The following is a 26177-nucleotide window of genomic DNA, read 5'->3' as shown; positions in this document are numbered from 1 at the left end:
AGTAACTGTACCTTTGGGTACTGCAGGCTGAATTATTGTGGGACAGTAATGTTTCCTGGAATTTTTGGCTTTCAGATAACAAGCATAGCATGTATTGGGAAAGCTTTTTGACCCTCTGCATCCTCTGTATGAGTGTATAGGATAACTTTGCATGAGGGCAGTTATAAATCCAAGGATCTCCATCTCATCAGTGTAGAAATTAGCAGTAATAATGGGTTTCCCTGGTGACTCAGTGGTAAAGAATCCATCTGCCAATGCAGGAGACGCGGGTTCAGTCCTTGGTTTGGGAAGATCCTCTGGAGAAGGAAATGGCAACCCACTCCAGTGTTCATTCTTGCCTGGGAAATCTCATGGGAGAGGAGACTGGCAGGCTGCAGTCCACGGGGTCACAAAAGAGTCAGACACAACTTAGCGACTAAATAACAACAAAAAGCAATAATGATACACTAGTAAGCACCCAAATGAATCTTTTTCAGCCTGTTTTAAGTGGTTTACATATGTGAAGTAATTCAGCCCTTACAACAGCCCCATGAGGTCATTACTTACATTTTACGTATTCGGAAACAGGCACAGGAAATTGGAGTAAATTGCTCATGGTTGCATAGTGAGCAGTGTTGGAGTGCGGACTTGAGTCTAGGCAGCTTAGCTCCAGAGTTGTGACCTTCACTGCTAAGCTGTAGTGCTCTTCTGTATGGTGCTTTGGAGAATCAGCCCCCAGAGTTCCTGGACTCTAGAGGAACAATTTACCTAGTTTTTGCCCTCGGATCACTGTATGTGTACAGGATCCAGAGCAGCAGATACATACCTTGAGTCTCATGTTCAGATTCTAGATCTGAAGATGATAAATCTTTGAAAATAATTTTTAAAATTAATTAAAATAATATATACAAAGTAGTACAAAGTGAATATGCATCTTAAGTATTACAAGGCATGTTATCCTGTAACTTTCATCTATGAAAGGAGACAGAACTTTGTTAGCCATCATCCAGGAAGCCCAGCATGATTCTGCCTCCCAAACAAACACCCCTCCCAGTTCCTACTCCCTACCCCCTTAAGACTGTAACGCTCTATCTTGATTTTTGGGGTAACCCCCTCCTTATTTTTCTTTGCATTTTTACTGTTCATAAAGTATGGTTTAAAACAACACTGTTCAACAGAAATACAATGTAAGCTACCTGTTAATCTTAAGTTTCACAGTAGCCATAGTTTACAAAGTGAAAAGCAGGTGAAATTGATTTCAATACTGTATTTTTTTAACCCAGTATATCCAGAGGAACTACCATTAGAGTGTGTGGTGCTAGTTACATTCCAGGTACTCAGAAGTAGGTAGTAAGTAGGATAATGGTTGTCACATTGGAGAGCACAGGTTTAGAATCCTCATTTGAGATTTTGTTGATTACATTTCCCATGGTATAACTCAGTGTTTTCTTTTGTCCTGCAAAATTGGTAGTTGAATCTAGAGTGGAGATTGGTGAATTTTTTCTGTAAAGGGCCCGATAGTAAGTGTTTTAGCCTTTGTGGACCGGACAGTCTCTGTTCTAACTACAGAGCTCTGCTGTTGGGTGTCACACACTGCAGTGTGCAAACTAACGGGCATGGTGCTGTTCCAGGAAAATGTTATTTACAGAAACTAGCTGCTTTCCGTATTTGGCCAGTATTTGCCTCGGCCCTGATCCAGAGGCTTAATGAGAGCTGGTTTGATATTTTGGGGGCAGTAAGATCACTTTGTTAGCTGGAGGCTGCTTTTCATCAAGAGGCATGTCTGGTTGTGGTATTAACAGCGATGGAGGCTGAAAGAATTATTTGTTTAGTTGTAACGTGTGTGTATGTTCACTGTGACCACTGATAGAATTGCTGCTCCTTTCTTAGTCATTCGTTGAGAAAGTATTTATTGAGACCCTTCTGTGAATCAGGCACTGTTCTTCATGCTGGCTTTCAGTGTTAAATGAGGGACCATGCTGTCACGCAGTTTATATTTTAATGAAAGAAGGCACAATAAACAGATAAACAAAATATTAGGGATCAAAATGATGTTTTTTGACCACCACTTCCCTGGTGGTTGGGAACCTGCCTTGTAATTCAGGGGACATAGATTTGATCCTTGGTCAAGGAACTAAGATCCAGCATGCTTGGGTCAGCTGTGAAGCAGCTAAGCCTTCATGCCACAACTGCTAAGCCCTTGTGCTCCAACTAGAGAGTTGGTGCGCTGTATCAAAAGATCCTACATGCTGCAACTAAGACCCCAGTGCAGCCAAATAAATGTAAAAACGGATGGAAATCGGGTAGGGTAACATAGTGGTGGGGCGTGATTATGGGCATTCTTTTAGACTGGTTAGTCAGAGAAGGGCCATGAAGAGGTGGCATAAACTGAAACTTGAACAAAAAAATGCCAGCCACGCCCTTTCCTAGTGTGTCAGAGCTCTAGGAAAAGAGAATTCCGAGAGGAGAGGACATTTAGTATATATAAAGATCCTGTGGTTGGAACATAGTGGGTGAAAAGGACTCTGATAGGAATTTGGATAAGATAATCAGGGCCCAGATTGTGGGGGTCCTTTAAGCAGGGTGTTGAGTTTGGGTTTTCTTTTCTAGGTGTAATGAGAACACACCAAGATTTTAATCAGGGATGTAATTTGATGTCATTTAAAATTTTAAAAGATTGTTCTGGCTTCTAGGTGGGAAACTAAATTGTAAGGTGGAGGGTGAGAATAGGAACAAGACGAGTTAGGAGACTTTCACAATAATCCTGACAAGAGACAGTGGTGAACTAGGGTGGCATGGTGAAGATGGAAAGACTCTGGTGATCGGTTTGGAGGCAGTCAGTAGAACTGTGATTGAATTGGGAGAAGGGAAGAGGCATCAAGATTTCTTGATTTTACTTGAGAAACTGGGTGGATACTGCTGTCACTGCTAAGATGGAGAAGATTCCAGGAGGAGTAGCAGATACAGGGAAGAAAATCAGGAGTTCTGGGAGAAAAGTAGTTGATTAATTGAGAAAGTATTGATGGGTATGTATTTACATCGGTGATAGTAGCTCCTTGATTCAGCATAGTTTCTGGAATCTGAAAATAGCTGTATGACCACTACCAAAGATACAGTTCTGCCTTTTTTAGCCTGTTCATTTAGATAGAGTAGTGAGTGTCTTGGGCGTGTAGTAGGTTATTGCTGATCTGTACTTTTTTTAATTTATGACATTTGGAAAGTTGGAGGCACTGTTGCCTCTTGTGTGCGTGCGTGTGCACGGATGCACACGTGTAGGTATGTTACATACTCTTACAGTTTTTGACGTTTCATCTGGGGGCTCAGATGTTTATGTATTTTCACTTCCTACTAATATATTTATGATTCCCCAATCTGTAGTCTCAATTCCTAATTTTTCACTGATCTATCTATTTGTATATTACTACTTTTACAAAGGATATATAGATACTAGGCTGATACTTGGCAGTTTACATTTGGGAAGTTGAATTCATTAATCCCTTAACTTTCTAATTTTTTCTGCTGGGTTTTCTAGGGTTGGCTATCTCAGAAGTTATTCTGTCCTTGATCATCAGCATTTAAATTTAATGTTTTTTAAAAATTACTTAAAAATTTTGTTTTTCTGTGTATTTTTCCGAGTCATTATCTCATGCCTAAACTCGGATTATTGCCATCCTAAACTGAGTGTTTTGAAAACTGAGATTCCTAAGTAACTCCCTTACCCGTACCCCCTTTCTCTTCCTCTGTTCTGATCTTCTATAAACAACTGGTACAAGCATGGTTTTCATTTTTATTGCTCAGCTTCTTAGAGTGAGGATTTAGAGACATCATTAAAATGTTCTTTTTTCACATAATCTTTACGTTTTTATTTCATTTTCCTTACGAAAAATTCTGTATTCTAACCAACGTCGTTAACTTTGCTATTCACTCAGAGAACAGTCATTTCTGCCTTTATGGCTTTGACATGCCTGCCATTTCAGGTAAAGGGAACAGCTATTTCAAGACATAAAGACATGAACTGCTTATAATGTGGTTTTTTTTTTTTTTAAGGACACCCAAGCACTACCGCAGCCACACACTGCCTCATGGCTTTCAGAAAATACTGTCTGACTAACATAAAGGAATTTTGTTCATTAGGATTCAGTGCGCCTGCTAGCTGTGGAAGCCTGCGTCAGTATCGCCCAGTTACTGTCTCAGGAGGACATTGAGGCTTTGGTGATGCCTACACTTCGACAAGCAGCAGAAGATAAATCTTGGCGAGTTCGCTATATGGTAGCTGACAAATTTTCAGAGGTAAAATTAGTGCACTGACATTTTTTAAGTACTAAAAGGAAGAAACCCCCCAAAAACCCACAGATTTGCTGTCATAACCAAAAGTTTCTGAATTGGAAGTGCTTGAGGCAAAAATATACATAGACCTTCCTAGACTCATGATGAGGTTATGTCCTGAGAAACCCATTGCAGTTGAAAGTGCATGTAATGGACCTAACCTGCTGAACAGCATAGCTTAGCCTTGCCTACTTTAAACTTTTAAAGAACACTTACATTAGCCTGCAGTTAGGCAGAATACTCTAACAGAAAACCTGTTTTATAATAAAATGTGCAATAGTTCATGTAATTTATTCACTACTGGTACTTGAAATGAAAAACAGAGCGGTTTTAAGTGTATCGGCTGTTCCCCCTTGTGATTCCATGGCTGACGGGAAGCTCTGGCCTCCCCGCTCTGCCCAGCATCACGGGGGGTGGCGCTACATAGCACTAGCCCAGGAAAGGATCAAAATTCAAAACCTGAAATTTGGTTTCTAGTCAACGTCTATTGCTTTCACAACATCCTAAAGTTGAAGAATCCTAAGTTGCACGATCATAAGTTGGGGACTGTCTATACTTGACGATTGTACTGTGCTTGTTAAGTTATTTTGATTAGAGTACATTAAAACCTGTACAAATTCTTTTATAGCTCCAGAAAGCTGTGGGTCCAAAAATCACCCTAAATGACCTCATCCCCGCCTTTCAGAACCTACTCAAAGACTGTGAAGCTGAAGTCCGAGCAGCTGCTGCCCATAAAGTAAAAGGTTAAGGTGTCGGTTTATGTTGTAACTAGATCACTTTGGTGCATTTTTTTATGTCAGTGAATTTTATAATATTTTTTGTCTTAGATTATGTTTTCAGATAAATAGAGATGATTTTAATGTGTTAAAATGTTAACATTGTCACACAAAGCTACTCCCTTATATATTTAAAACCAAATAGCTTCTGTTTAAAAAAAAAAAAAATTCCAATCCAGGTTGGATTGGTGTGGTACACAGTGGCATATAGATTGACCACAAAGTGCATTTAAAAGTAGCCATTTTTCTTCCTTGGAACTTATTTGCTTAAACATATGATTTGATTTAACTTGAAACTTGATAAATCTGGTTAAATTTCTTCATTTGGCTCCTTGTAAATGGCTCCTTCATTTGGCTCCTATGTAAATGACAACATAAGCATTTTTTTTTTCTTTCTCTTTATATATTTTAGAACTTTGTGAGAACTTGCCTATGGAAGGTAGAGAGACCATAATTATGAATCAAATTCTGCCCTATATAAAGGTAAACCTAACTTTAGTTTTTTTTTTGTTTCACTTTAGTTTATTTTTGTGAAGGTAACCCTGACCTCAGTTTTTGTTTGTATTACCTTAAAGCTCTTTGGGTTTAAACGTGGACCAGGGATGAATGGGACAGGTATATTAATGTGTGACACTGGTATTTATTACTTATTACTATTTTGTAAGTACAAAATGCTCTCTTTTGCATAGGTTTATTTTATCTGACAGATGGTCTGAGGAAACTTTATCGACTAATCAGTATTGAAAGAGTAATGTCTTTTAAAATTCCTTGGGAAATCATATGGAAGTTTCTGTTGTCTTTCAAAAAAACTAAAGGCTTTTAATTTTGACTTTATTCTAGGAATTAGTATCTGATACAAATCAACATGTCAAGTCAGCTCTAGCTTCTGTAATTATGGGGTTGTCTACCATTTTGGGCAAAGAGAATACCATTGAACATCTTCTACCTCTCTTTTTAGCTCAGTTAAAGGATGAGGTGAGTCTGGCTATAAATTTTGTTGTCTTTTGATAGTCGGTGATTTGGTTTGGTTTTTGTTTGGGATGTCACTGAAAAAGTAACTTACTTTAAACCATTTATGGTATTTGGGCATGGAGTTACAAGTTCCCGAGAAAATGGGCCACTGATACAGATGTAAAAATGTCTGTCCATCTTCTCTGCCTAATTCCTGATTATATTCATTGTTTTTTTCTTCTCTTTAAACTTAATGGATCTTTATTTGAAAAGTCTCATTAAAATTTAGATATAGTATTATAAAAATTACCCTTTTTGCCAGGCGTGATCATCAATGCTTTGCATGTGTTATTATTATGTGTAATTTTCACAGCAATCTTATTTTTGGGGGTCGGTCTTAACTATTACTCCCATTTTACAGATGAAGAAGGTGAGGCACAGAGGTAAAATAACCTACCTGAAGTCTCAGCTGTGATCCATATGGGATTTGAATACATGTAATTTGATTTCATAGCTTATGTGCTCTTTACATTTCTATAGACTTTTCATTGAGAGTTTTAAGTCAACTAAATTATGCACTTTGAATTATTTGTGTACTCAGTATTAAGTATTTCTTCCAAGACAATAGTTTTTTCACCCAAGTAACTTTCTCATTTTAAAATTTATTTGCTCCTCATGGTGGTAGGAGAATATCGATCAGAGAACTTGATCTTTATATGTGCTTTTTTGGCTCTTGTGTATTTGCAGTGTCCTGAAGTTCGTTTGAATATCATCTCCAATTTGGATTGTGTAAATGAGGTGATTGGAATCCGGCAGCTTTCTCAGTCACTCCTTCCTGCCATAGTGGAGCTGGCTGAAGATGCGAAGTGGAGGGTCCGGCTGGCCATCATCGAGTATATGCCACTGCTGGCAGGCCAGCTGGTGAGTATGGGTATTGTGTGAGCTGAAGGATAGCATCACATAGTGGAGCAGCCTCGCCAGGGCCAGCAGGAGGCCCACATGGCTCGTGTGGTTATGTTCATTTAGATGCATGAGAAAGTATGGTCTCTGTCAGTTGCCTGTAGAATGGTTTTCATTTTCATCAGTGCATTTGTATCTAACAAAAAGGTATTATAAAAACACATTTCACCTCCCCACCATCTGAAAGCAAAGCCGTAGAAGAATATATAATTTCTTGGTATATGTCACATAGATTTTGTGATACTTAATGACTCTGTGACTTAAGGAATATTTATCTGAGAAGAAAGGGGAGTATGGTTTCGAGATTTGACTTTTGCTCAGGGAAGCTTCTTTCTCTGCCTGTACTCTGAGCAAATGTCTCTGGTTACCACTTTTCTTGCATTATGGTTAAAGGGAGTTGAGGACTCCCCATATGAAAAAGGAGTGTTGAAGTTTGTAATGCTAATATTTTGGCCAGAGTTTGTATTATCACATTATCTGTTACTATTTGAGATTTATGCATAGTTTTATTGATAACAAGTTAGTTAAAATTTCAGTGTTGGGTTTTATAGCCATATCCTTTCCTTTCTTTTATAGTAGGTACCCTAGTCAGTTCTGAGTTTGATGTGCCCTCATCATGGTGGTTGCACGTCACTATTAACTGTTAAAATGTAGATGAGGAGATAGACAACTGATCTCTTTTTGGGCAGGGCTGTGTTCAGTGTTTTATTTCCAGTGCCTCCCATGGTGTGGCATTAATCAGGCACCTAACATTTGTTGATTGTTGAGAGAAATGAATACTTGACTAGTTTCTGAGAAAGCGCATAATGTGTCAGTTTATAGCCAGTATTACTGCAGTTTGTTTCTCCTCTTTCACTTCTGTTCCTTTCATATCATAGCATATGAGATTTACTTTTTCTTTTCTTGGACTAGTGACTTTGTATTGTTATTTTGGTGTACTTAGTTTATGAAATGTGTCTTGTGCATGTCTGTGGGATCATGTTTTGTAAAACTTGAAGTGTCCCATTCTCCATAATAGATGCCAGAGAGAGCAGTGTTCAGGTTTCCCCGCTGTCTGAAAGTAGAGCATCCCTAAGAGCGCTTTTGCAAGCCTAAGGTGGTGTAAAGCAAAGAAGCAGTTACCTTAGGACACATCCTGCTAACAGATACATGAGATACTAGAGAAAGCACAGATGCCCACAGACAGTTTGGCGCAGTGGCCCCTGATGCTGAAATGAGATGTTGAGTGCAGTGCTCAGGGAAGGAGCTTGGCCGTGCCACGCTTGCTGCTGCCTGTCTAAGGGTTCGTTGGCTTGTTGCAAAACGAACACTGAATACTGTTTTCACCTTTTTTCGTTAAAGGAGAAATGCAATTTAGATTTCTTTCAGTTAGTGAAGACATGTACTCTTTTACAGCTCTTTTGTAAAAGTGAAGTGATATAAAGTGAACTTTCAAAAAGTAGAGGATACCTAATGGGGTCAAAGTCATCCTGTCGGTTTTTTCCCCCACCGTTGCTGCTGTTCAGTTGCTGAGTCGTGTCCAACTCTTTGTGGCCACAGACTGCAGCACGCCAGGCTCCTCTGTCCTCCACTGTCTCCCAGAGTTGTCCTACCATTCCCAAGTACTTAGTGTCATCTTCTGTTCCTAAGTGTTGGCTGTCATGACTCAGAGTGGAAAGCAGCAGTGGTTAACTGGTTTGCTGAAGGTTGAAGTAACTGTCCAGAAGGGACGGTGAATTTCAGTACCGTTTCTTTTAACAAACTCTGTTCCTTGGAAACAGACACTTGGTGACTTTGCTTCATGCTTGTCTAGCAGGGGTGGCATGCATCAGTCAGAAGTGTTTTATTATACAACTTCAACATCTGTTAGTGTTATATAGTTTATTCTTAAAAAAAAATCCATAAAGACTTTTATTTCAGGTAGTCAATTTATAAAATTCCTTCAAGACTTTATGTATGGCCTGGTTTATGGACCATAGTGAGTAAATGTAAGGCTAAACCACAAGAATCAGGAAATAAAAGGTAATTAGGACTCAGAGAAATCCATGATCTGAAATGAAAAATAAGTCTTTGAGAGCAGACATGGTAATCCAAATGTATGCTAAAGCCGGTTCATAACCTATTATTATGAAGCCATTTTATTATATTTTGAAAGCACTTGTATAACATTTCTATATTTAAAATATGTGGTCACTGGTCAGAAACTTCTTAGGTTCCAAAGAAGCTAAAGAGTATGAACATGTAGGCATCAAGAGAGAGGTGTGGGGAAAGCGTAGTTCACAGCCATCTCCCACATGATGTGAAGTCCACGGTGCTAGGTCTGTGTAAACCAGCTTGAGGAGCTTGTCTGTGGCCTGTGCTGGTATGGCCACCGTTGATGGGGAGAACTGGGATGGGTCCACCCCACCTGTAGTCTTGTGCCCGCTTATTCTCTCTCTGCTTTCTCCCATGGATCCCAGGGTGCTCTCTTTAATTGGGGAGGAGTCTATTTCTTGATGTCAAGTTCTTTATCCTTAAGGATTTATTAAGATATTAACCAAAAAAAAAAAAAGATATTAACCAAAAAGGGAGAATTTTGAGAATTATTAGTATCTCTGACTGGTATTTTCCTGATGGCTGGTTTTCACAGATATTCCATAGAGATCTTTTGGCAGACTGTCCATGCTGCGTTCTTTCTGCAGCGTAGCGTCTGGTTCCAGGCCACTCTCTTCTCTCCCACTTAGCAGTCCCTGGGCCATCTCATTTACCTTTTCTTTATGATTTCTATCCAATAAAGTAGTTTTGTAGTTTGTAAATCAGACCTCATGGTATTCTTTTTTCTGGCTGGTCCATGAATTCAGCTTATTTGGAAATAAGTGACTTTTTTTAGCTTTCAGGTCACTTTGGTGTAATATAAATAGACCTTGATTTTTAAACTTTGGAGACGTGTATTAATGGAATCTTCTGTATCCATAGGGTGTGGAATTCTTTGATGAAAAGCTGAATTCTTTATGTATGGCCTGGCTTGTGGACCATGGTAAGTAAATAAGTTAATGGGAGTCCTGTGTTTTTGCATATATCCCATTTTGTTTGTGTATTTCCTTTTCAGAAAGGAACCCTAATCTGACCATTTTGTTTTACCAGTGTAGTGATGAAGACAGTCTTTCATTAAAGTCCAGTTAGCTTGTTCTGATAAAAAATTCGACATTTCTATCTTCTACCAGTTTTCCTATCTTAAACTTTATTTTCTTCATTGGACAATCTCTCTGTTCTATTTCTCACTCTTTCCATTATATTATTTTTTCTCTTTCATACATATACTCATTCCTTTCTGATTCAAAGGTCTTCTGTTCCACCGTCCTTTGCCATCTTTGTGTCTTCAGCCACTGTAGACTGAGTTGGATAGGGATTGGAATCAGAAGAAAGACCTGGGGGAAGAAATGGCTCGTGGGCTTCTTTGAGGTGACATAGAGAAGCAGGTGTGCAGTGGTGCAACAAAGATGTCAGGGCGTGGAAGGAAGACATCGCCTGTCCCCTAGGATAGAGAGGGCCCCGGTTTCTGGTTTGGGTGAGAGGCTCACTATCTTTTCTGTGCATTTATAGCATAACTCATTTCAGCAATCACAGAATCTTTTTCCTCTAGTGCCACATACTGTGTTAAAAAATAAAAGCTGAAACTGCTGCTTATCAAAATACACAGTTGATGTTTTATGTAAAACTATTTGATATGTTCACTTGTTAGCAGTTGACTTTTGAACAAGGTTTCAGGTCTGGATGTCTGCTTGTCTGCTGGGCAGCGATGGGTTGAGGGCCTCTGTCTACCAGTGAGGTCCAGAGTCAGCCTCCTGTCCAGACCTGGCAGCTCCCGTGTGGTCTGAGATCTGTGCAGATGAGGGCCCTGAGCACTTACAATGTCCTGGGAGCTTTGGTTCCATATTTTGGTGCTTATGATGGGTATCTTGCTTCAGTTCCACAACACCTTATTATATACTTTAGCATATCTCTGAGGGTGTCTCTGAGACCCTCCTTTGGGAGTAGAGGGGATATTGTATCTGCTTCTGCAGGTAGGTGGTTTTAAGGGTCAAAACAAACAAAAGAAAAGAAAAAACCCAGCTCTCCTGAGTGATTTAAAAGAATACCTCCAGTGTAAAGCACAGGACTTGGCGTAGTGGGTGTTAAATAACTGTGCTGAACTGAAGCTGAATCAGTGGACAGAAATGCTGACGTCCCGGATGAAGCATCACACATTTCAAGACGTCAGTCCTTGCCAAACTGATTTTTTTTGAAGAAAGTGAAAGTGAAGTTGCTCAGTCGTGTCCGACTCTTTGTGACTCCGTGGACTGTAGCCTACTAGGCTCCTCCGTCCATGGAATTTTCCAGGCAAGACTACTGGAGTGGGTTGCCAGTTGGATCATATGGTTAAAAAAGTGAAGAGGAGAGGTTCAAAAAATGTAAATTTCGTAAAGACATGTAAATGTAGATAATCTCGTTTTCAAACTAGATTGCAAAGATTTTATTTCTCTTTTTCTTGTCCTCTAAAGTTGTCTCTGTAAGGCTTCATTTTTTTTCTTCTTAGATGAAACTAAGGTTTGGTGAAATCATAGGTAAGATAGTCTTCTCTTTTTAGAAATAAAATGTTCATATTATTTCTGATAAATATTAATGTTAGTGAGTCCCAGCAGATTGGTCCATACTTTCTTTGAAAGCTAGTATTCTACACTTAATTTTGACATACTTTTAAAATCCTGATGTTCCACAAAGAATTGAATTCCTGACATCTTTTCTATATAGAATTCACCTGTCAATGCAGGTTAATTAATGCTTTCTTTTTTCTCTGATTTTTTGTCTTCCAGTTTAGGAGCAGAAGAGACCCTTGTGTCTTTTTCTGCAGCAGCATACTTAAGTGGCCTTTGCAAGCATTCTTTGAACCAATGAAGTGTCAGCTCTGAAATTGTTGGAGGTTTTGTTTTTGCATTTTAGATAACTGCCATGTAGTGATCAGTGATCTGTTAAATTTTTCGAAACTTTTTTTGCTTATTAAAGTACTAAGAGGAAATTGTGAAAAAGTACAGAGAACTAGAAGCAAGACAGTATCACTTACCCTCTTTTCCCATGGTTGGGTGGATAGTGTTGATCAGAGAGAGGAATTTAGAAGGGGAATTGATTTTTTATAGGAGGAAGGAAAAAGTACCAAAGTTAGTAATACACCACATCTAGAGTGTGTTAGAAATTCAGAGGAACATTGCACATCAGCCAGACCTTGAGGGGAGAGGGAAGAAGGAGGGAGAGAGACAAAACAAGCAGAGAGGAGAGGCAGAACCGTGGAGTGGTTTGTTTGCATTCTTTTCACAGCAGAATTGAGAGGAGCCAAGAACATAGTAGGCGTCTGGCCAAGTGGAGTTGAGTGCAGTTAAGGTCTGGGTCAAGGCCGAGCTCTCGTCTCTGGTTACTCTGGCAATGAGATCGCTTCCCTATGGCAATGGCATTAGGATGAGAAGAATCTCAAGCAAATAAAAAAACAATGAGGGGAGAAGACACAGATGGGAAGAAGTTGGTGGGGGACAGTGTGCTCAAAACAAAGACTGTGCTGGTGAAGGGAGGGAGTTTTTGTTATGAGTGGAACAGGTGACTTGAGCGTGTTCCTTCGAGAGTGCTGCTGAATATCGATGGCAGGTTGCCTCTCCCACATGCTCTGGTCAGGTTGCATGTTGGTAATAATCTAGCCCCTTGTTAAAGTGTCTGGCCTGTGCTCACCAGCGGTGGCGCCCAAGAGGCTCTGGCCTGGGAAGAAGTGGCCGTTTCCTGGCTGGGAGCCGTATGTCAGCTGTCCGGGCTCAGAGCTGTGGCCTGGGTGCCTGTCACTCCCCAGCTGTCAGCCAGGAGCCTTGGGCGCACCTGGAGGGAGGGGTAGAAGAAGGAGTGAGTACTGACCTCTTCCCTGTTACCTAAGGCCAAATTTTGAGTGTATGGGACGTGTAAGATGAAGCGTTGCCACACCTGTCTTCGTTGGCTGCTGTATGTAGTAACTAGTTGTTGAGAAGATTGTGGCTCAGGCCTTTATTATCTAGATTTATGATGTCTTTGCTAAATGACCTTGTAGGGAATTACGAGATTAAAGCAGGCAGGTATATTCACAGAAGGCATTTGACGTGTTGCCTCAACAGAAACATTTTTAAGGGGAAAAAAGGCAAGTCAGTCTCAAGTTTTTATTTGCTGTTGTGTAGACGATGACAGTGGCCTCTGAATAGCCTCCTCGCTGTCGTTCTCTCAGCTGTTCTTGCTGCTGCTGGCATAATCTTGCTAAAATACCACATTGGTCATACGGCCACATCTTTGCTTTAAAAACCCGTCATTGGTTTCCTTACAGTCTAAATTTAGCTTTCATGAAGCCCGGTCTGGCTCCACCCTAACTGTTCAAACTTACAGTCTCACAGATTACAGTTTTTTCCTTTGTGTCCTGGGTAACTTTTTTTGTCCTTTCTAGGAATTCCTCCCCTCTTCTCTCCACTTAGACACATCCTCCATAATTTTTAAGGCCCAGTGCAAGGCCTGTGTTTCCCACAGCCTTCCCAGACCTCCGTGTTCTCTGTCCTCTAAACTCCTACAGCCCTCAGGGTCTTTACTATTGCATGCTTTATTATAATGCGTCTTAGACCCCATGACTTCTCAGAACGCATTATTTTTCACTTCTCTGCTTGAGTATGTGGTCTTTGGGGGCAAGTAACTTATGCATTCTTTCTGTGACACATAGCACATAGTTGGCAGGCACTCATATTTGCTAATTAATGATGCCTGTAATGAGCTCCTTACTTCCCTTTTCCTTGGACATCTTGAAACTATAGTCAGACCACATCAGCATATTAGAAGTCATAGCTGAGCATGCTTGCCATTGCAGTCTGACTAAATTTGGAGTGTTTACAGAGTTTTATTTTTGGCCCACCTTTGACGATGGCGTAAGGAAAAGTAAACTAGATTACGCCCGTGATGTGAGCAGCACGACAATATCTTCTTCACCTCTTCTGCAGTGTATGCCATCCGGGAAGCTGCCACCAATAACCTCATGAAACTCGTTCAGAAGTTTGGTACAGAGTGGGCACAAAATACCATCGTTCCCAAAGTGTTAGTAATGGCGAATGATCCTAATTACTTGCATAGAATGACCACTTTATTCTGCATTAATGTAAGTATTACATAGCTGTTTTGTTAAGCTCTGATGTTAAACCAGTTATTCAGGACTGTATTTCTGAATCCTGAATATGTTGTCCTCTGTTTGGACTATATTTCTTACTACTGATTAAGTTGGATATTTAGGAGATGAGAGAAAACCGTCAGTTTTTCAATTTGTGTTAAACTCTATAGTCAAGTCAGTTTTGAATTCTGGTCTAATTCTGGGATTCTGTTCTGCCTTGTATCTTTCATCACATACTCACACTAGAAACATTTTCCTGGTGGCCAGTTACTTTCTTATCTCTTTAGATTTGGGGATACTTTTTTTAAAAAAGGTGTTTTTTAATGTGCTGTCTTATTTCTTTTTCAAGGCACTGTCTGAAGCCTGTGGTCAGGAAATAACCACTAAGCAGATGCTGCCGATTGTATTGAAAATGGCAGGAGACCAAGTAGCAAATGTCCGTTTCAATGTGGCCAAATCTCTACAGAAAATTGGACCAATTCTAGATACCAAGTAAGATTTTTAATATTCTTTTTTAAAAAGTAGATTTAAATTTTCACCCCATGTAGGCAGAAATAGCTATAATTAGATTTGGTGATTTTCACATCACCTAAGATGTGGGTTAGGTTAAAGACAATAATAAAGTAATTGAACAACCAATTTTGAGGGTGTCTGCTCTTTTATATTTAAGCTCTATACATGTGTAGACCATTGTCCAAAGGTAATTCTGCAGAGACTTAGAGAAATTATTTAGTACTTGTCAAGTTAATATTATAGGTGTTTTAAAATATTAAAAAAATTTTAAACTGTGAAAATTACCATAGAGTATAATATATATTACATACCATAAAGCATTTCTCTGGCTCAGAAGACTGCCTTTCACAAATGATGCTGTTGGATTTTAGTGCTTTGCAGGAGGAGGTTAAGCCGGTACTACAGAAGCTAGGCCAAGATGAAGACATGGATGTCAAGTATTTTGCACAGGAAGCCATAAGTGGTATGTCTGTTTCTGCCTTCCAGCTTTGGCTTGGGCTCACAGGATGTGAGTGGTGTTAAGTGGGCCAGGCGATGAGCACCTGGGCATGGGAGGGGGTGAGCTCCTGAAACACCGTCTCCTCTTTGAGTAGAACCTTCTTGGCCCACCACCAGGCAGGCCATTTTCTCAATTCCATATCTAAGGGCTGGGTAGGGAAATAATTCTTACTGGTAAGAACAGTGTTTTGTTTGGATTTGAATCAGTTTTTAAAGTTTTAACTTTGGATTAGCCTGACAGTAAGGAAGCTGACCACTGTGAGAAGCTATTAGTCTTGCACTTCGGGATCATTGTTGCTGCACTGAATATTCGCGTACATAGTTCATGTACTTTCTGTACCACTAACTTGATTTTGTTTGGAATTTTCTAGTGCTTGCACTGGCATAACGAGGAACGAGGGGAAAGACTTTACTAAATTCTTATCACAGACTTCTAGTCAATGTGTTCTTGAACTGGGTGGAGAGAAAAAAAATGGAAAACCTTCAAGACCTCATCCGAGCAAATGGCAGCAACTTACAAGAAATCAAATTTCAGTGACTTGATTCTTTCTAAAGATGAAATGGCATTGTTTTTCACTTGTCTTCCTTGTTGGGATAATTTAAACTGTTCTTATTGTTTGTGACCAATTTCTGATACTTGGCACAGTCATTTCTTGACTGTTTCCTAATGATTTATTTAGCACTGTCTGGGCTCCTGCATCGTCATTGTTTAATCAGGTCCCAGCCTGTTTAATAGTCCACCAAGCCTGGACGGGTTTTGGACCCAGACATGGAACAGAGTGACTCTTTGGATGTTTACATGTATCTGTGTGTCTCCATTCCAAAGTTAAATGTACATGGTTTAGAATAACTTATTTTATAAGCACTCCACTTGGGAGACACACTGAGATTCAACTGTAGTGAAAGCCATATTCTCCTGGATAATGATGGTCCGTGTCAGTGCCTCACGCGAAGGAGGAATGTGGATGCTCAGGGTTCATGTGTTCATCGTTTTGGTTTTTATTTGCTCGATTGTGGCTGTAATCATGTCATCCAGAAACCTGAAATGCAGATACATCTTGCTCCTAATGTGTCGTGTTGAAACCTAACTCCATTTCTGCAGCTTCCCACTGTGACTGCGTTCAAAAATACTCCTCTTTCTCCCTGCTGAGATGCTTAAAATTTAGTGCCCCTGAGTAAGCAGTGGTTCCACGGTATGATTGTAGGACTGCAGTTGCATCTCTAATGAGTAAAGGAACCAGTGGGACAGCACGGAGGATTTCCTGCTCCTTACCTGGTTCTGCTTCCAGCTGTGTGGACGTTTGGTTTTTGCTGTTGCACAGTAATAGCTTTCCAAACGGAAGGTTCAGTATTTGTTTGGTATGGGTGATGCTGGAATCTTATCATTTGAAATGTTATTCTACTTTTACAGTAAAACCTCATTAATTCCTCCTGGAATTGATAATGACTTAAAGCTGAAGGGTTTGCTGAAGCAAATTAATTGTATGTAAGGAAGCCTGATGTTTCTGAACTACTTAAACGCTCACCCTTTTCCCACTTGATATGCCTAGTTTCTAATCACTCTCATCAATTATATTAAAATACCGGCCACACCTTTATTTAGATACATTGAATTTGCTCTTTATACCTGATAGATATACACACATATTTAATGGAGGATTTAAGTATTTTTTCTTTTAAATTTATGAACAATTTTCACCTAATCAAACTTGCCTTGCACTAATGACTTTTTAATTAATGAGGTTTTATTGTAGCTTATTTTTCTCTCAGTGCATCTTGCTGAGTCTGAGCCTTGCTGTAGTCTGCTTGTTTCCATTTTGGTTTTCAAGTAGTTTCTTTCATTTATAGTCTCTTAAAGCCAGTGGCCCTGTTGTGTTTTGTGAAGACACAGAGACTTCTAGGAAGCTTTGTACATTAAACCATTTCAGAAAACCAAGTTTGACCAAATACTTTAAAGTTTGTCTTACCTTAGAAAAGCGGAACATTTAAAATCAAAATTATCTGAGTGGATTTCAAACTGCCAAACTAGTTTATAGTAATTTTCTATTTTATTACTTCTGGGCTAAGGATTAAATATTTTCTTAGGCAAAAAAATCTTTTCTTTCCCTGAAGAAATCATTAATTATTATGCTGTAAACAATGTTTGTTTCATGGTTCTTTTTGTTTTTTTTTATTACCTGCAGTTAATGCTCATCTTCATTGAATTTCATATTTGAGAGACTGTTGTCTTGATTGAAACGAATTTACACAGCCATGGCTTTCCTCTGGTTTGTGGACAGACTCTTCACTGGCCTTGTGGCCCTGCTGGGGAGCACTGTGCATTGACCTCCACCCTTAGATGTGGCAGAGGGGAGACTGTGACCCTTTCTTTCTCAGGCTTGGGGCAGGGAGCTCAGCAGGGCCCTGTGTTTTTGGGTCACCCTGTAGGGACTTCATTGTTTCTTCTGACTTCAACAATAGGGATCCATTTTGTTATTCTTCAGAGGAACTGTTCTTTGGCCCATAACTTGTCCTTTTCTCCATGTATTAGTTTTCTTGCCTTAATTTCACAGGAATGTAAGCTCCAGGAGCTCTGTAAGGGCTGGGGTTTTTGTTTTGTCTTCTGCTGTATCTGTACCACCAGCATCTGGGTCAGTGTCTGGTGTACATAGTAGGTGCTCAATAAAAATGTGTTCAGTGAATTTCCAAAACCTGTCTTCTGTTGTGTTGTGTGTGTGGAACAAGTCAGCCAAGGTACCAGACTATTCTCATTCTCCTGTTGACACAATAAAAGAATTCCACTGCTCTTATGTGGCCCTTCCCCAGTCCCCAATCTTAGGCAGCAGTTGTATTTGGATTGTACAGCGCCTGGAATAAACGCCGCCATAGATACCCATCTTAGGCAGTTTACAGCAGTTGTTTGATTAGAAAAGTGAAGCAGAGACATGTATACAGTGTTATGCCAATAAAAGTCTTATCAGGAGTGGAATTCATCTTAGTGTTGTGGGGTTTAACTTTCACAGGTTTAAGAGACAAGATCTTGTTTCTCTGTCTATGCTGTCGTGAAGATACGAACCTGAAGTGCATTTGGTTTCGTAAGCATAAACAGGTTAATGTATGGTTTCCAGCGTGACTGTTTCCAGTCATGTTGGCGCCCTCAGGTCACAGAAATCCCGCGGCTTGGCCACTATGATTCTAGGCCCTGGGGGTCTTTGCTGGACAGCACGTCCTGAATCAACAGAGACGGCAGCCTGACCTTTGAGCGGTCTTCTCCAAGCGGCCAAGATACTGCATGGACCTCCAGGGGAATCAGACATGTCATTCCTGACCCAGTGGTTGGGCTGTGGTAACGCTGGCTTGTTGGCAGTGTTGTTAATCGCTGCGTTGTCATGGAGTTAAAAATCTGGTTCTTCCCTGAGGAAATCACACTGGTCCCGTTGCCCTGGGGATGGCAGGGCAGAGTGGCCCAGCAAGTTGGGTGCTTGTCTCTCGCCTTTCACTTAAATTCCTCTGACGCTTGTTTTCCTTCCTGGCCTTCTGGTCTTAAAGCCTCCTTTCTAAGCACTGCCTGGTTACAGACTGGAGGGGGAAGGAGCGGTCACCTTGTTCTCTCTAGTTAACAATGAAGAGATTGTGGTCTGATGTTATGTAATTGCTTCTCTGGGATTCTCTCATACTCCTGTTTTCCATCCAGCTCCATGCTCTTCTTTCCCGTTCACTCACATGTCTCCAGTCTTTTTTTGTACCTAGAATAGTCTTAACTATTCCCCGTTTGCCTCCATGAGCCCGCTTTTCCCAGGAAATTACATAATGTTCAGTTGAGATGGAAATCTTTCTGGAGGATGAAGAGATTTTAATTACTCATTGGGCAGAAAAGCCAAGTCATTTCTTTCTTCAGCGTTGTTGTCTTAAATTGATGTCAATTTTGCAAGGAGCCAAGTCTCTCCTGTCTGGCTGGGCTTCTGTAGGCTGTCAGTGACCCAGAGGTGGGGGAGCACCCGGCTGGCACCCTAGGCCCAGTAGGGTGGCTCTTCCCATGGCCCTTGAGGAAAAAGCACCTTCAGTCAGGTGCGGGGGTGGACCAGCTCCGTGCCCGGAGGCCTGTGTGCATCCCCATCGCAGGGCTGGCGCACCTGAGGGCCGTGGCGAGGAGGCGCAGGGGAGCTCCCGGGGACGCGGCCTGGCGGGGTCTGTTACCGTCTGCTGTCTGTGTCTCTAGCGATGGCCCAAAGGCTGAGGAAGCTAGATTTTCCTGTGAAGGACAGTGAAGAGCCCAGCACCCCTGGGCCTGACAAGAACCACTTCCTGAGACCCAGAGAGCCTGGAGAGGACACGGGGAAGGTAAGTGCCCTCACGCCGCGGGCCCGGGCCCCTCCGTCGCCTGGGCTGAGGTGTGTGGGTGGAGGGCAGCCAGCGCAGCCTGGGGCTGCTGCCAGAGGTGGCGAAGCCAGAGCTTTGAGCTCTCTCCCTGAGAGGACGGCGGAGTTCCGGGGACCAGGGGAGTCTGTTTTTATATATGTTACGTATATTTCTTGACCATTCTGGGAATGCCTTCTGAAGGGTGGGGTGGGCTTGCCAGCACCCTGCCACCCTGCCCCCAACGCAGAGGAGAGAGGTGGTTGGTAAAGAGTTGCTTATTGAAGCAGGCTGTTTCTACATACCTCCCAGAAGAGACTGTTCTTACTTGCTACAATTCATCTCAGGTAGTCACTTCCATTCAAGGAAAAAACCATTTACCATTTTACTGGGTAATAGTCTGAATGTTTTACTAGGCACCGCCCCCCGCCCCCGCCCCCCCCCCTGCTCCTTGACACCACTCTGAAGGACATGTGCCAAGTTCAAGTTCAGCAAAGTTGGTGCCAGCCAGTGCCCTGGGGCTGTTTGTGCGGAGGATGACGTATGACTTACAGACTCCTTCAGAGAAGCAGCACAGTGGGGTTGGCTGCCATGTGCTGATGTCAGGCTGCGTTTAGTTTATCTGGAAGATAATGGTATTTTTGTACCCACTCCAGTGCGTTTGCTTGGTGACAGTTCTAACATCAAAACGTTTGTCTTACAAATCTTCATGCCCTTTCCTTCATGTTTTGTGAACTGCGGCCATGAGAATCTTTTGCTCTGGCCCAGGCCCTGAGCTACAACCTCATCTTCGAATGTTCTCCCCTTCCTGCCGTGTGCACCGCTCTCCCAGGGCCAGCGGCTCAGCTCTCCCTGCAGTGGCTGCCCTGACCCGGAGGCAGGGCTGAGGTGACAGTACCCTCAGCTGCAGCAGCCTTTGGTCCTTGCCTCTGTTTCACTGAACTTGGCCTCAGGGAAACTACCACGTCTGAATAACAGTTTCACATGTTTAAGCCTAAGCCACAGACTTCCTTGAGAAGGAGTTATATTTTCCTACACATTCAGGGTCCACTGACTATGCCATTAAACACATGGTTTGCCTGTGATCTGCTCGTGGACTAGTTGAGGCGACCCCTCTGTGGCAGACTTGCCAGGTCTGGAGGCGGCCCCTGATGGCCACAAGCTGGGGAAACAGCATTTGCTGCCATGTCCTGAACCCTGAAACTTGGTAACTGCAGACAGCTTGTCAGGCTCCCAGCAAAATCTCCCTTCGTCCTCGCAGCAGCCCTGTGTGGTGGGTGCTGGTGGCTCTGTTTCTCGGGTAGAGAACCTCCCCCCAACCCTGTCCTGTCTACTGGGTGTCTTTTCCAGCACTGGAGGCCCAGCTGTGCTCTGCTTCTGAGGCTCCAAATCAGTCAGCCCGGTAAAACCCCCTGTCCTGACTCAGGGAGCCTTCCCTGAGTCTGTCTCACTGAAGGAAATGGACTCCGGGTGAGATGGAAAGGGAATTGGCTGTTGCCAGGCAGAGCCCTGTGTGTCAGGGGCCAGCAGCCAAGTGAGTGATCCAGGAAGTCATCCAGTTGCAAACCAGAAATTGTTCTTAACCCCTCACTCACTGTCAGTGGCACGTAGCAGATTGGCCCATCTGCCCCTGGCGGGGTCGGGGTGAGCCCCGGCTACTGAGAGCCCTGGGAACTGCCTCCAGTGTCCACTGGCCTCTGGGCCCTGCGGGAACCGTTTCACAACCTGGGGCTTGGCCTGCCTCTTGACCCAAGACAGGATGGCCCCGTGGGACGAGGGCCAGTTCCTGCGCTGACGGGTGCCTGTTTGGGGCCTCCCAGACTGGCCCCTGGTGGCTGCTCTCTGCTGACAGAGCTGCCGACGGGCCTCTGTCAGGCGAGGGTTAACAGAGGATTTGTTTATTGAATCGCGAAGTAGCTGTCACATGATTTTAATCAAAACACCATTTCCCTGACAACAGTGATGTCAGTCTTGTTATTGCAGGAAGGAGCAGCTGTGAGGGACAGTCAGGCTCCACGCTGAGCCCAGGTTCAGAGACTCAGATCAAGTGAAGCATCATCTGTAGAGGTCGCAGGCATGGCCCCCCTGAACCTGCTGTTGTGCTCTCTCTGACTCGACAGCCTGTGCTGTGCAGACGCTGGCCAGAGCCCGGCCACCCTGTCTCCACTGACACTGCCCCTTCTGCACCCATTCTTCCTTCCACCCTTTTTTTTCCTTCTGGTTTTTCCAGTTCTCCTTATTTGCCCCAAGCTCAGCGTGTCATTCATTTGGGCCCCTAGGATCTCTGACCCCTGCCTCTGGCACCTGTCTCCCCTCTGTGTTTTAAACCAGCAGTTCTTGCCAGCTTGAGGTGGGGCCCTCCTGCCGCTCGGGAATCTTGGCTCCTTTGGAGCTTGCTTCCTGGAGGAGAGGGACAGCTTGTCCTGTCTTTTTCTCTCCCGAGAGCAGGTTGGGGGGCCTGGGTGCTGCCTGAGGGTCTCCAGGGCAGTTCTGAGGAGCTCGGCTGAGGACGTCTAAAGGGGAGGAGCTCCTCAAGGAAGGGCCAACCTTAGGGTAGGAGGTTGGTTTTCTTGAGCCCAGAATGATGAGAGAAGGCCTGCATCCAATCTGGAGATCAGGGCCCAGGGAGGGGGGCAGCAGACCACTGCCACAGAGCAGTGTCCTCAGGGCCTGCCGCCTCTCCACACCTCTCTCAGGGGTGGGGACTGAGCAGCCGTCTCTGCAGAGAAAGACTGTGGGCCCTCCAGCCCTCCTGTATCCAGAAGCTCAGTCTTAAAAATTGGAGACGGAGGAGAAAAGCCTTCTAGGTGGGATATGGATTCTCACAGCTGTTCTTTTATCTGTGGTACCCATGCTTAGAATTCATCACTGAAAGGAGAAATCCTAGGCGAAGTTCTTGGTTCTTTGTATTTTTTTTTTTTAGTTTGTTTAGATATTTTTGGCTGTGCTGGGTCTTGGTTGCTGCATGAGCTTTTCTCCAGTTGCGACGAGTGGAGGTTACTTTTCGTTGCGGTGCACAGGCACCTCATTGCTGTGGCTTCCCTTGTGAGGCACGGCTTCTGGGGCCTGTGGGCTCAGTAGTCGCGGCTCCTGGGCTCTAGAGCACAGGCTCAACAAGTTGTGAGGCCCGGCTTAGTTGCTCCACAGCACGTGGGATCTTCCCAGACCAGGGATCAAGCCCACGTCTCCTGCATTGGCAGGCAGATTATTTACCCCTGAGCCACCAGGGAAGTCCTGTTCGGAATAGGGCACCTTAAATCTGTGACAAGATTTCATTGGCACCAAACAACTATTTTCTATGTTGAGTGCTGGGATGATCAGGAGTTAAATGGAAACAAGCGGTAGAAGTGACAAGCCATTGAAGGGATCTGGGAGTCTTCTGAGTGCTTCCTTGTTGGAGGGCAGGGCTAGGCCAGGCTGCACTTGAACCCCCCAGTAAAGCGGTTGTTGAGTCAGCTCATCTGTGTTTCGGAGTCACCGTTGGGATAATGAGCCTTTGCAGTGATTTGCCCAGGTTAGCAGTAGGGCTGGGAATAGTTCCAGGGGCCAAGGACCCAGCCAGGGGAACTTTGCTGCTTCCCAAGCTGTCCCTGGCAGAGAATGGATAGATTCCACCTGACTGGAGGGTCTTAGTGGCCAAGTGACCGCTCCAGGGAGTGGGCAGGGAGGCTGGACCCCGTTCTCCCACACTTGCTCCTGGATGGGCCCTTCTTGCCCAGCCCTTTTGTCCCTGAAGTCTCCTCCAGCTTCTTGGCTGGCGCAGGGGCCTGCTGAACACCGGGGCTTCTCTAGTGACCAGGGGACAGTTCTAGTAGGCCCCGAACTGGAACCTGAGCCGCCAGCTGGTCTGTGAACTCGGGGTCCCACAGTGGGGCGTGCTTCAGGGAGAGCCCTGGGGGGCTTTCCCTCAGTTCAGTTGCATCCCACCCCCGCCCCCCAACTGTGGGTGATCCCAGTGTGGTGACGCGCTTCCTCCTCAGGGTCAGGGCTCCCAGTCAGGCCCCCTTTTGGTATCTCAGGCCCCGTTTGTTCCCTCATCTCTGGGGCGTGAAGAGAAAGACTGAGTCAGAAGCTTTCAGAGCCTGCCCAACAGGGAGGCCGACAACATCTCCCTCTGAGAGGCCGGATCCCCGACACCTCTTTCTTGGGGCCCAGACTCCCTGAGCTCTCCGCACCACCAGCTCGCAGGGCTGCGGCTGCAGCGGGGCGTCCACCCCTCCTGGGCAATGCCCTCTCCTGCACCCGGGTTCCTCACTCAGCGGCTCAGCCCGGCACCGGCTTCTCCTGGGCTGCAGACCAGCTCTGAGTCAGCGCACCTAGGAAAGTCCCCTGGAAATTTACACAAAGGGAGCTTTCAGTGTTCCCTCAGGGTATTTGCAACTGTCAGTCCAGAGGAGCTCAGCTGGGCCAGCGGACTGGCATACCTGGGGCAGAAAGGCGTATCAGTTGAGCGGCTGGAGGCACGCGCCAGCTTTGCGCTCTGCTGACCTGGCTTTGGGGCATGGCCTCGGTTGTCTGCCACTGATGTCTGAGGTGACATCCCCCTCGCTTCAGTCGGGACCCACATCTTTCTCCCAAGGGACCCTCCAAAGGATGAGCCATGAACAATATCCTATCCCTCCAGAGCTGCTCCACCCTGTCATTTCATTTTTTAAAAGATTCTTACTGGAGTGTAGAGGACTTCCGTGTAGCTCAAATGGTAAAGAATCTACCTGCAATGCAGGAGACCCGGGTTCAATCCCTGGCTCGGAAAGCTCCTCTGGAGAAGGGAATGGCAGTCCACTCCAGAATTCTTGCCCGGAGAATCCCATGGACAGAAGAGCCTGGAGGGGTACAGTCCATGGGGTCACAGAGAGTCAGACACGACTGAACGTTACGTGCCAGACGCGCCCGTTGATTTGCAATGTTGTGTTAGTTCCACGTGTTCTGTCATTTCTGTGAAGTGCTATCACTGGGACCAAATGAAAGGGGCAGAGTGGCTGCCGCCTGTGCAGGTGACACGTGTCTTGTAGCGATGTAGTACCCAGAGTTCAGTGCACAAAGCCTAGAACTTCCTCCCGTGGTGTCCTGGGGCTGCCGGCAGAGCAGGGGGCACTCTTGCTTTCAGGATCCACCCAGGGAGGGGTGGGAACACTCAGAAGCGTGAGTCCTGCTGCTGCTGAGTCGCTTCGTCGACTCTTTGTGACCCCGTGGACTGCAGCCCGCCAGGCTCCTCTGTCCGTGGGATTCTCTAGGCAAGAATACTGGAGTGGGTTGCCATTTCCTCCTCCAGGGGATCTTCTTGACCCAGGAGTTGAACCCAGGTCTCCCGCACTGCAGGCAGATTCTTTACCACTGAGCCACTACCAGGAGGGTAACTGAAGAGTGTTAGGGGTTGCAGACAGAGATGCTAGTGCTCTAAGTCGGGGGTTAGAAACCCCTCTGGCCCCACAAACGGGCCTCGGTGGGTCCGGGAAGCAACTCCTCTCCTGAAATTGTCTGTCTCAAGTTGTGTATATGTATGTTTGCTTGTTGCTCAGAAGAGGATCCAGAGCCTTTTATCAGCATGTCAGAGGCATCTGTGAAACCTGTTTAAGAACTAGTGGAGTAGAAAAGAACAGATGGTCAACAGAACCCTGGGTGGGACCCTGACTGGCCGTGATGGAGGGGGACTCTAGTGAGGAGCACTGCAGATGCTGCCTTGCTTTGGAGGTGGGAGCACTCTTGACAAGCTTTAGACCCCAGAGGTCCCGTGTCTGGAGCTCAGGGTGCCCTTGCCCCTTGCACTGAGCTTCTGGCTCATCAAGGCCACAGAACCAAGATTCTGCTTGTGAAGGTCAAGGGCTTGACTGGGGGCTAGAGTTCCGGCCAGTCTCTGCTGGCAGGGCTGTTATTTTTGCCTGTACCCTGGACACGGGAGTTGTTTTTGGCAACACAAAATCAAGAGGATGGAGAAATTTGGTGGGAAAGGGTAAAGTTTGCAAAACATTGTTGCTGAAATTGAGTGCTTTCCTTCAGAAAAAGAAAAAAAAAAAGCAGTTGAAACAGTGTTACTGAATTCTTGGGTAGCCAGACAGAGATTAAGAGCCATTTGGGAGCAGGACTGAGTTGCCTGTAGGTGGTGCTGGGACAGCAGGGTGGTCCGTGGGCAGGCTCTGCTCTCTTTCGCCCTTGGCTGTCTCCTCCAGGTGCCGCCCTCCCCCACCCCCCACCAGGGCCAGCGGGTGACCCCTCAGTTTGGGAGCTGTCTCAGTGCTGTAGCATGACTCAACTGGAATGGTCTGAGTGAAACCAAATCTTAAATTTGCTGCCAGAAAGTAGCATTTTTTTTTCCTCTGCTTTTAATTTGGCCACACCTTATGCAAGTGGGATCTTAGTTTCCTGACCAAGGATCAACCCTGTGCCCTCTACATGGAGTCTTAACCACTGAACGGCCAGGGAAATCCCCAGAAAGTGGGATTTAATACTGCCCTTTCACTTGGGGTCCAGCACTGAAACAAGTGCCGAGTGAGAGTGCCCCAAATGCCTCAGCAAATGGGTTCTCCAGCTCCCGTGGGCACTGAGCTGGTTCCTATCGGGAGGGGGACCATAGCCTGTGTGTGTGTCTGGTCCCATGGGCAGGGGGGCCGTAGTGTGTGTGTTCTGCAGAGATGTGCCATCCTGAGTAAGTGCCAGTGTCCCCTTGCCCTGCAGCTTGCTTGTCCCGGGGCGGG

General features: G+C 44.5%; 1 protein-coding gene across 3 annotated transcripts in view; it reads left to right on the top strand.

The window, feature by feature from the left end:
* PPP2R1B (protein phosphatase 2 scaffold subunit Abeta) overlaps positions 1-26177 on the top strand; it is a 36027-nt gene that overhangs the window by 6392 nt on the left and 3458 nt on the right. For 2 of the 3 annotated variants that reach the window (XM_086339157.1, XM_086339158.1), the window contains exons 6-15: positions 4114-4269; positions 4934-5048; positions 5494-5564; positions 5922-6056; positions 6780-6953; positions 9927-9987; positions 13976-14130; positions 14489-14631; positions 15024-15115; positions 19349-19470. In XM_086339157.1, the coding sequence (XP_086195283.1) occupies positions 4114-4269; positions 4934-5048; positions 5494-5564; positions 5922-6056; positions 6780-6953; positions 9927-9987; positions 13976-14130; positions 14489-14631; positions 15024-15115; positions 19349-19470 (1224 nt within the window). Of the gene's footprint in view, positions 1-4113; positions 4270-4933; positions 5049-5493; positions 5565-5921; positions 6057-6779; positions 6954-9926; positions 9988-13975; positions 14131-14488; positions 14632-15023; positions 15116-15521; positions 17841-19348; positions 19471-26177 lie in introns of those variants that run through there. The other variant, XM_086339156.1, reaches the window with a different exon arrangement.

This window comes from Bos grunniens, chromosome 15, assembly GCF_055505025.1.
Source record: "Bos grunniens cultivar Pamir isolate PY7600 chromosome 15, Bosgru_T2T1.0, whole genome shotgun sequence".
In the NCBI taxonomy this organism is placed as follows: Eukaryota; Metazoa; Chordata; class Mammalia; order Artiodactyla; family Bovidae; genus Bos; species Bos grunniens.
This window is presented reverse-complemented; position numbering and strand designations above follow the sequence as displayed.